The 9,557-nt window shown below is 66.3% G+C and overlaps 3 protein-coding genes across 3 annotated transcripts; 1 reads left to right on the top strand and 2 right to left on the bottom strand.

The window, feature by feature from the left end:
- Positions 1 to 2,263: 2,263 nt before the first annotated feature.
- Positions 2,264 to 2,930, top strand: EMIHUDRAFT_444662 (hypothetical protein). Its single transcript, XM_005773004.1, has 2 exons — positions 2,264 to 2,480; positions 2,559 to 2,930. The coding sequence occupies exons 1-2, from the start codon at positions 2,326 to 2,328 to the stop codon at positions 2,881 to 2,883; spliced, it is 480 nt and encodes a 159-aa protein (XP_005773061.1). The 5' UTR covers positions 2,264 to 2,325; the 3' UTR covers positions 2,884 to 2,930.
- Positions 2,931 to 4,043: 1,113 nt separating this feature from the next.
- EMIHUDRAFT_241996 (hypothetical protein) lies at positions 4,044 to 6,404 on the bottom strand (the record flags this gene model as incomplete). The annotated part of the gene is made up of 11 exons (XM_005773005.1): positions 4,044 to 4,448; positions 4,575 to 4,636; positions 4,692 to 4,810; positions 4,884 to 4,922; positions 5,014 to 5,060; positions 5,188 to 5,387; positions 5,556 to 5,610; positions 5,786 to 5,860; positions 5,937 to 6,075; positions 6,144 to 6,203; positions 6,298 to 6,404. 11 exons carry the CDS (start codon positions 6,402 to 6,404, stop codon positions 4,044 to 4,046), a joined length of 1,308 nt encoding a protein of 435 aa, XP_005773062.1.
- A 1,616-nt stretch (positions 6,405 to 8,020) lies between these two features.
- EMIHUDRAFT_369078 (hypothetical protein) lies at positions 8,021 to 9,239 on the bottom strand. The gene has a single exon (XM_005773006.1). The coding sequence runs from the start codon at positions 9,140 to 9,142 to the stop codon at positions 8,210 to 8,212; it is 933 nt and encodes a 310-aa protein (XP_005773063.1). The 5' UTR covers positions 9,143 to 9,239; the 3' UTR covers positions 8,021 to 8,209.
- Positions 9,240 to 9,557: the final 318 nt, after the last annotated feature.

Raw genomic sequence — 9,557 nt, forward strand, 5'->3', positions numbered from 1 at the left:
CGGGGGATGCCCCGCGCGCCTGACCCAGGCGCGAAAACGAATCTGCGAGGCGTGGCCGCTCACGCGGCCCGATGGGGAGGAACGGGGCGAGCCCCCTCCAACCCACCCGCGCTAGGTCTCGGGGGACGAAGGGGTCACACCCGACGACCTCGGGAACTAGCCGGGGCAGTCGGAGAAGTGGCAACTCCGTGCACTGACGGTCGGCCGCCAGAAAACACGCCTCCGTGGCTCGGGTTACACCAATCCTCGCTACCCAACGCGGCCAAAGGATAGATCTATCCACCTCGAGAGAATTCGCCGACATCCGCGGTTTTTGATCTCGGTGCTCAATCCCGATGGGATCCCATGCTCCAGGCCTCCTGCATCACTCCCAAGCGAGGCCGTCTCTCCTAGCGAGGCGTTGCGAATCGTGGGACGAGGAGCCTAAGCGATGCGCATTTTGATGCGCCGATGCAACCGATGTAGCGGCTGCTGCGCGGTGAATTGTGGGCTCTGTCGCGAGTGCCAGGACAAGCCCGCTTTCGGTGGGAAGGGTATCAGAAAGAAGCTGTGCCGTGCACGCAGGTGCCAAAATCCCCAGAGCGCCAAGGCTGCCGCGGCCAAGGCTGCCACCGTCTCGCGCACAGCGGACCTGTTGGAGCTGATGCTTCCAGGCGGGAGGCAGGAGCTCGTTGATCGCGAGTTTGCAGCACCCGCCCTTCCGACCGCCACCGCCGTCGCCGCCACCCATGCCGTCGGGGGCTCGGTTGCCTCTTCTTCGCCCCCCTCGCCGACGTCAGCAGAGCTCCTGGAGCGGGCGCGAGCGCAGCTGGTGCCGCTCGGAAGCCGGGGCGTGCCGACCAACGACGCGACCCCGTCGTTCTGCGCCCTCTCTTCCCCGAACTGCGACTTCGCCGTGACCGCCGGGACTCCCGAGGCTCGCGACACCACCTCGGAGGCTCTGCGCGTCCTCGCTGCCTTGTGCGATCCTCACGCCGACACCGATGCCAGCGGCGGCAGCAGCGGCGGCGGCGGCGAGGAGGGCGGCGGCGGCGGCGAGGAGGGCGGCGCGGGTGAATGCCGAGGCGACTATGGGGAAGCATCGGACCGGTGGGATCGCGGCCCGCAGCCTGAGGATGAGATGGAGGAGCTCCTCGGCGAGCTGCTCTCCTCGCTGGAATCCGACGACCTGTTGTCGCAGCCCTCGGTCTCGCCCTCCACCTCGCTGGGAGATGCTGCTTCTACTACTACTACGTCCTCTACTACGACTACTGCTGCTACTACGACCTCCCCGCCGGGAGAATCTACTCGTCCCGTCTCGTCCCTCACTCCGCTGCAAGCCAGCTGCCACCGGATCGGCTCCCTGATCGAGCTTGAGTTCCGATCCCTCGCTGCCGGCGCGGACTTGCCTCGCGAGCAGCAGCTGCGCCTCTTCGGCGCCGCCGCCGCCGATCGCAGTGCGGTGCTCCTCCGCCTCCAGGCAGTCCTCCACGCCATGGTCTCCAATCTCGCCACCTCTTCCGCCGGGAGCAACGATCCCGCAGCAGTGGCTGCAGTGCTGCGCATCGTCACGGCCGCAGAGGTGACACTAGCGGACGGCAGCGACTTGCCCGTCCCCCCGCCGCTTCTCCCTGCGTTGGCGGCCGCAATGCTCCCGGCTTTGCCGCGGCAATCTGCCCTGGCGCCAGTGCCTTCGCCGCTTCCGTCGCCTCCCGAGCCGACCCTGGCCAACAGCCCCCTCACAAAGAGCCCACTGCTGTCGCTGCCTAGGAGGAAGCCTCGGACCGGCAGGCTTGCGACGCCGGGTTACTTGGTGGCCGCTCTGGGCCGGCGCGTCGGCGGCTCGGTGCGGTTCTGGGCACGCCACAGGCTTCTTGGGCAAGGCTTGCCGTTGCCGGGAGGGGGCGTCTGTGGGTATTCTGCGACGCCCGAGAGGGTGCAGGCTGGCGCGCTGTGCATCTTTTGGTGCCAGATCTTGTTGCTGCGCGCGGCGGAGGAGCGGGGCTTCTTGACCGAGACAGCAGACGGGTGTGGGCTCGCTTTCCCCCCCCTGAAACTCCCCCTGAAACCCCAGCCCGCGCTCGCGCACCCGCCCCGCCCACGCCCCCACTTAAGTCCCACCCTGACTCCACCCCTCTCCTGTGTCGCTTGCGCCCGCCTCCGCCTCTCAATCTGCGTGAAGCCTCCCCCCGCGTTGAGAGGCGTCGCGAATCAACGTGTCCTGCTCTCTGGCTGCGCCGCAGGTGGACGCCTTTGGGGGACGGCGAGGGGTCCAACCTCATCGCTTCCGTCTCCACCCTCGCCGTGGTCCTCTTGGGCGGGCACTTAATCCGCGTGGCGTTCGGCATGCGCGCGGCCGCGCGACGCGCGCGCTTCCTGGCAAGGGCGCAGCTCTTCACTTGGGGCGTGTGGACTTGCACGAATGTCGCGCGGCTGCTCAAGGCCTTCCTTCGGCAAGAGGAGGAGCTGCTAGAGGACATCGAGAGCGTGCTGGGCGCCATGTGCGTGCGGCCGCGGCCCTGCCCTGGTACTCCCCGCTCATTTACGGTTTGCACCGTGGCCCGGCATGATAGGTGCAGCGACCAGGGTGAGAGCGCGCTTCAGCAGTCCGTTCTAATCGAGCTCGGCCTCCTCAGTCCACTCCTCGGCCGCTCCCTCCGGATCCCCGCCGGTTTCATGCTTGCCAACATTGGCCTCACTCTCATGTCCGCGGGACGCCTCGGCTGGCTCTTCCCCTCCCACTCCTACCCGACTCGCATGGCCCACTGCTTGATCGCGCCCTACATTGGCTCGTTCGTGGCCAGTGCGCTGCTTCTCTGCGCCACCGGGGTCCTGCCTTGGCGGGCGCGCGCGGGGGGGGGGGAGTCGCTAGGCTCGCCACGAGGTCCGCACAGAGCAACTTGAAGCCGGGTGCACATTGCAGAGAGTCAAGAAAGCTACCCTGAACGCACAGAACTCGTACGAAAAATCAGAAGGGGGCGCGGAAGCCGCGGAATATGGGTGCCTAACGTTAATTTGGGGCGCCTAAGCCCTAACAGTTGTTGTGGCTGAAATCCTCAACGTTGTTCGAGTGTTCGCCCCAGCCGCCAGCCCCATGGCCATGCTGTTACTGTTTGTTACACTGTTGTTACTAGATTGTTGTTCAGGACAGCGGCCAGCAAGCAGAAAATGGCAATAAAAACCAAAAAAAAAATCCCGGGTATTTTCGGGTATTACACGCGGGCACTTGAGCACTTGAGCACTGGATAGGGCCGATTCCGCGTGGTACGGGACCCCTCGATCGTCTCGCCCTCCCTCACTGGTGTGTTCATTGGGGGGGGTCATAACAAGAGATCGTCGTGGGTCACTGCCAGGCCACCGGGCCATCCTTACTGTTGTTCAGACTTCAGTCGGCCTGACGGTATACTTTTCTTTGTTTGTGTTTACATAAGCAGTGTGTGAGAGAGAGATTTCTTGTGTGTGTGTGTGTGTGTGGAGCACAGACCTTGCTTGTTTGTTAATTTGAGAAGAAAATACGCATCTGCACGCTGGTCTCCCCCTATAGCTATCTAGTGCGCCGGTCCCGTGCTCAGTGTTGTTTCTTTATTGTGAGGTGAGTCGCGTCCCTGGGAGCGGAGCTGCTCTTAGTCCTAGAAGATGTAGGATTGCGAGCGTGGGTGCTCACAATCGCACAGAGATGCTACGATTGCGAGGAGTGCTGCTCACAATCCTTCGACTTCTAGGATTGAGAGCGAGGCTGCTCTCAATCCTAGCCTAGTAGAAAAGAAGGTTCACCCCCGCTGGGTGCGCTTCATAGGATCATAGCTCCCCGGCCCTGGGTGTGAGGTTGCCGACTGCACTCCGAGTGCTCCAAGATCCGAGATCGGTTGTGTCTTTGTTTGTGAAAAGATAGATCTCGATGTGTCAGTGTGTGTGCTGAGAGGACTCTCGACTTTGGAGTTTGGTTAGAGGTACGGTCGCGGGAAAAGGAGCTGCATTTTCCTACTCGAAAATAAATGGGAGCCTCTCCACCTCGTAGTTAAAATGTACTCGGGGGCACAGGACGCCCCCCCCCCCCCCCCCTCTCATGCGATGGCCTCCAGGCCCATCGCGATGACCTCGCTGTCCTCGGGCAGCGACTTCACGGTGTTGGAGGCGTCGCAGAGCTTGACCTTGAGCGTGCCACGCCGGTTGAAGACGCGGTTGCGCGTGATGGTCAGGTTGACTGGCGTGGCGCCCGCGCAGTCCGAGGCGAAGCCGCCCTCGTCCGAGTTTGCGATGCACGCGTTGTCGCGGAATGTGTTGTTGGCGCCCGTCTTGAGCCACATCTTGCCTGCGGGGCCCCAGCAGTCACTCACGTAGGCATACACATTCTCGTACGCCTGCGTGTCGTGGCCGTTGAAATCGCTCTTCAGGCCGTGCGCGGCGTAGAGGAAGAAGTTGCGGTAGACCTTGTAGTAGGCGCTGCCGTCGTCCGTGTCGATGGCCTCCTGGGACGCGTAGACGGCCATCATCAGGTTGCGGCGGATGTGCCGCCACGCCGGCAGGACCTATGGACATGTCTCGGACATGTCGTGGACGTGTCTTGGACCTGTCCCTCGCCACGCCGGCAGGACCGAGGGCACGCCGCTCCGGACGGTGGTGATGTAGGGCAGGCGGTCCCACGAGTTGAAGGGGCCTATGGGGCGTGTCGAGGACGTGTGTCGTGGACGTGTCGTCAGCAGGAAGCCAACTCCCGCCCGAGTGTGCGCGGCCGTGGTCGCCGCTCTCGCGCACTGTGTTTGCGAGCAGGTTGCGCTCGACGACGTCGCCGCCGCCGAAGCCGTCGTTGAAGTTGATCCCCGCTCGCGGCCTGAGATCGAGGCGGGACGAGGGCCGGGGAGTGCGGGCGGTGGGTGGCGCGTGTGCGCCTCGCAGCAGACGACCCGTTGAAGCGGATGCCGTTGCACACTCTCTGCACATCTCTGCACATCTCTGCTCGCGTCTCTACACAACTTTACACAATCTCTCTGCACATCTCTGCTCGTCCCTGCTCATCTCGGCTCATCTCGCGACCCGTTAAAGTGGACGTTGCCGCGCAGGGTCGTCTGCGTGGTGACCGCCTGGTGGAGCCAAGCCGCGACGGCAGCTTGCACGAGATTAGCCGAGAGTGCAGCCGAGATCAGCCGAGAGATCTGCCGCCTGGAACCACATCGACGACTGCTTCTGCCAGATGCCAATCTCGCGGACCAGATTATGCGAGATCGTCGTGTGGCGCGGCTGCTCGCCGCCGCGCCCGTCGGGCCCCACCGGGTACGGAAGCCGGACGCTGCAGTTGCCGTTGAGGCACCGGCTGGTCCAACCCCATGCCGCAAAGGCGCTGGCGCCCACCCACGAGGCCTCGTTCGCCGTGATGGTCGCGTTGCGGTTGTAGCCCGAGAGGAAGACGCCTGCCCGCGGGGTGAAGGCCGTCAGCGGCGAGGCTCACAGCCGAAGTGCGGGACACGTCTCGGACACGTCTCGGAAAAGTCTCGGACACGTCTCGGACACGTCTCGGACATGTCTCGGACATGTCTCACAGCCGATGTGGGAGGGTCGCGGCGCGAGAGCGGCGACACCGTTGCCGTCGAGGCGGGTCAAGTGGCACTGCGCGACAGTTGCGCCCTCGGTCCCCTCCAGGAAGATGGCGCCTGATCGCAGCGGCGTGTGAAAAGGGGCGCGCTACACGCGCCCGCGCCTAGGGGGAGGAGGCCGCGCCGTTCCGCTGCAGCGCCCAGTCGCCGCCGCTCGGCATTCCATGCGGGTCGAGGTCGGTGCGGAGGGTGTCCCGCAGGGTGAGGCCGCGCACGGTCAGGCCGACGGCCGGCCGGGCCTTTGTTCCGACGTGGGAGAGGAGGGCGCGGGTGGTGGTGGCTTCCCACACCTGAGGCTCCGAGGGGGCGGCGCCTAGGAGACGGTTCCTAGAAGGTTCCTAGAAGGTTCCTGGAAGGGTCCCACACCTGAGGCTCCGAGGGGGCGGCGCCCGGAGCGCTCGCGTTGAAGTCGTAGTAGAGCCTGCCCGCCGCGAGGTCGTGGAAGAACTCCTCAGCGCTGTCCACCTCCTCGAGCACATTCTCGACGTACCACTGCCCCGCGGACCTTCAAAAAAGAAACACGGCACTCAAGAAAAAGAATCTCGCTCGACGTACCACTACTGGCTCGCGCACGTCATGCCCTCGCCGCCCTGCCCGCCCGTCGAAGGGTCAAACTGCAGGGTGTCATTCGCCCTGTCGAAACCCGTCACCTATGGACATGTCTCGGACATGTCGTGGACGTGTCTTGGACCTGTCCCTCGCCCTGTCGAAGCCCGTCGCCCTCCACCGCTGCGTGAACCAGCGGCCGCCGCCGCGCCACGCGACAACCTCGGCGCCGACGCCGCGCGCCGAGTAGTTCCGAGCCCGAGGCAGCACGAGGCCGTCGGGCGACATGTGGGTCTGGGTGCAGCCTAAGGCCCGCTGCACGGCATCGGCGCTTCATCATCAGCGGCCACCGCCACAGGGCAAGAGCCGCGTGCCCGTCCCGCGGTTCGTCTTGCGGTCCCAGCACTGCCCGCGCGACGGCCGGTTCGAGCACCAGTAGCCGGACGGCCCGGCGACCGGATCGGCCAGGTCGTGCTGGCAGTAGCCGCCGATGCCGATGCGGAAGGCGCCCCTGTCGCCCTCTCCGTCCTGCGGTCCCGCGTACTGCGGCCACTCGACGCCGGGCCAGTCAGCGCCCGTCGCCACCGCCTCGAACGGGTCGCCGCGCCTAGGAGAAGGCTCCCAGAAGGTCCCTAGAAGGCTCCTAGAAGGCTCCTACGAGTGTGGCGTGGCAGCGGCGGCGGTCCACGCGCCTATCGGACATGTCCGTGACGCGTCCGGGCAATGTCTGTCCAGCCGCCGCCTCGAGAGGTGTGCCGCGCCGGGCCGGCTTGACCCACTGGCTGCGCGCCGACAGCGGCACCCACCCCTTGACGTAGTCCCCGCCGCCCATGCCCTGCTCCGCGCCCGTCAGCCAGTCGCCCGACAGCTCGGGGTCGCCGTTCGGATACCGCGCCCGGATCGACCGGCGGCCGTTGCGACGCAGCCCGACGATCTGCTCCGTCAGGCCGAGGGACGAGACGTCGGCGACCCAGGTGTTTTGGCGGTCGACAAATCCGCTCGTCACGCCTCTCTGCGGCTCCGTCGCCCACGTGAAGGCGTCCCGCTCAACGCCATAGCACATCTGCTCGAACCCGGTCACTGTCCGGTCGTGATACGCAAAGCCGCCCATGTCCAGTCGCGAAGCGGATGCTTGGCAGGCCGCGGCGCTACCTCGCACGCCGAGGAACTTGACGGGCCCGCTGTCCTTGCCCGCCACCGCGCGGCCAAGGACCAGACTGGAGCCCTCCCGCACCACCCAGTCGCCGGTGCCGACCCTGTAAGGCTGCCACGCCGCCGCCGGGATGGCGAGTCCCCTGGCGCCCGACAGCGAGGCCCGCTCGCCCTCGTAGTTTTGGATGGTCAGGTTGACGTGCTCCGCGGAGAGGGCGACCGTGCGAGCCACGCGATGGACTCCCGCCCGGAGCACGATGGTCGCGTTCCGGCGCCCGCGTGCTGCGGCCGCAGCGGCCTCGAGGGTCTGGAGCGGCTCGTCGCTGCTGCCCGCCGCGTCGTCGCTGCCGACAGCAGCGTCGACGAAGATGCTGCCTCGAGGCGTCGAAAACGTGGGCGGCACGTACTCATCCACGGCAAGCGGCCTGGCGAGGCCGCACGCTTGGAGTTGCAACGCGTCAAAGAGGGTCGCGAATGATGCCCGCTCCGGCAGGAGTGAGCGGCCAAAGTGCCAGGTCGCATTTCGGGCGGCACAGTCGAAGGCGGCGGTGATGCCGGGCGGCGTACCGCTGTGTTGGAACATGTGTGTATGCGATCGCAGGGGCGGCCGGGCAGTGTCAGAGAGTTTTACAACAGAGCTCCCTCCATGTGCCAGAGTGCCAGCGTGCAATGATGGCTATTTTCTTTTCAAATTCTTTTTTCGGGCATAGTGTGAGTCGAGTCGCGACTCGGTTGCCCCCCCCTGCGCCCTGGCCCTATCTTGTTGTCGATTCAAACCTCTTCCGTCCTTCGAACCTTCCCCTCCAATCATGAATCAATTCAACCTTCCGTGCCCCCCGGTCGACGTCGAGGTGTCGTGGCCTCGTGGCGGTGGCGTCTAGACGCGGCCAGAGCCGAGGCTGTGCCGTCGGCCGACGCCGCCGCGTCGGCTGTAGCTGAGATCATATCTTCCAGAACTCCTTGGGGAAGAGCTCCTTCATCGTGAGCGCCTTGTTGTACAGCGGCTCCGCGTCCTCGCGCCGCGTCACCGTCACAATCTCGCCCTTGCCCTTGCTGCCGCCGCGCGCCTTTTTGCGCGCGCCGCCGCCGCCGCCGCCGCCGTAGCCGTCGCCGCCCTCGAAGCTTGGCGGCTCGAGGCCGAGGCCGTCATCGTCGCCGCCCGCCGCCAGCTCGCCCGGCCGCTCCCACTCGCTCGGCCGCTTGCCTCCGCCCTTCTTCTCCTCCGCCCTCGGCCGCGGGTCAAACGAGCCGCGCGCCGGCAGCTTGTAGGCGGTCCCGCCGCCCAGGTCGACGCCGCGCTTCTCCGACCGGCGGACGGAGCACGCGCGCCCGCCGAGCTCCACCTGAGGCGGCTCGCCCAGCGACTGCAGGCAATAGTTGAGCCCCTTGTGGCTCACAAACGTCACAAAGCCAAACCCGCGCGTCTTGTTCATCTGGCCGTCGACGCGCGCCACCGACGCCTCCTGCACCTTGCCGTAGCGCACGAACGCCTTGAGCAGCTCCGCGTCCTTGGTCCCCCGCGGCACGCCGCCGATGAAGAGCGTCCTCGTCGAGGCGCCCTTGCCGCCCTTGCCGCCCTTGCCGCCCTTGCCGCCGCCCTGGTCCGTGGGCAGGTCGGGCTGGTCCACGGGCCCGGCCGCGCGGAACGGGTTGAGCTCGTAGGCGCTGCCGTCCACGTCGAAGGCCGCCTCCGCCCCCAGCAGCCCGCTCGCCCCCGCGTCGTCGTCGCTGCCGCTCTCGCCCGGCGCCCCCGCCTCGCCGGAGGGCTCGTCGTCGTCCTCGTCGTCGCTCGGCGGCGGGCCCGCGCCGCCGCCGCCCAGCTGCGGCAGCGTCACGCCCGCGTAGACGCCCTCGTCCTCCTCGTCACTGGACATTAGTTGAGCAGCGCGTGGTGGGCGGGCCTTGCCGCGCCGCGCTAGCTCCCTAGCTAGCTCCCCCTCGAGTTGAGGGACGTGGAGGAAGCGCCTTGAGCAGGCTGGCAACAGAAAAAGAATTCTTAGCCCCGCCTCTCTCACAGCACACTGGCACGACAAGGGCGCGGACTGGCGCGGACTGGCACACACACCGGCTCACCACCGGAGCCGCCTAAGCGACTCCGTTAAGAACGGCAATGCACTCCGCACCATGCACAATGCCGCTCTCGGGGGACCGACCGACCGCCCGCGCGCCAGCGCGGGCGAAGAAATTTTTTCGGGTCCGTCCACTGAAAACGGACTCCGGCAAGCACTTTTTTGGCGCCGTGGCCGTGCTCGGCGCGCGCAGCGCGCGGAAAATCGTAAATCTGTGCCA

The sequence above is a fragment of the Emiliania huxleyi genome (genome assembly GCF_000372725.1).
Source record: "Emiliania huxleyi CCMP1516 unplaced genomic scaffold EMIHUscaffold_349, whole genome shotgun sequence".
Classification (NCBI taxonomy): domain Eukaryota; phylum Haptophyta; order Isochrysidales; family Noelaerhabdaceae; genus Emiliania; species Emiliania huxleyi.

Excerpts from the sequence above, each read along its gene's own strand:
- EMIHUDRAFT_444662 (XM_005773004.1), top strand. The coding sequence starts at position 2,326 with ATGCGCGCGGCCGCGCGACGCGCGCGCTTCCTGGCAAGGGCGCAGCTC. Across the intron at positions 2,481-2,558 it reads GAGAGCGTGCTGGGCGCCAT|CGACCAGGGTGAGAGCGCGC; the intron begins GTGCGTGCGGCC and ends TGATAGGTGCAG.
- EMIHUDRAFT_369078 (XM_005773006.1), bottom strand. The coding sequence starts at position 9,142 with ATGTCCAGTGACGAGGAGGACGAGGGCGTCTACGCGGGCGTGACGCTG.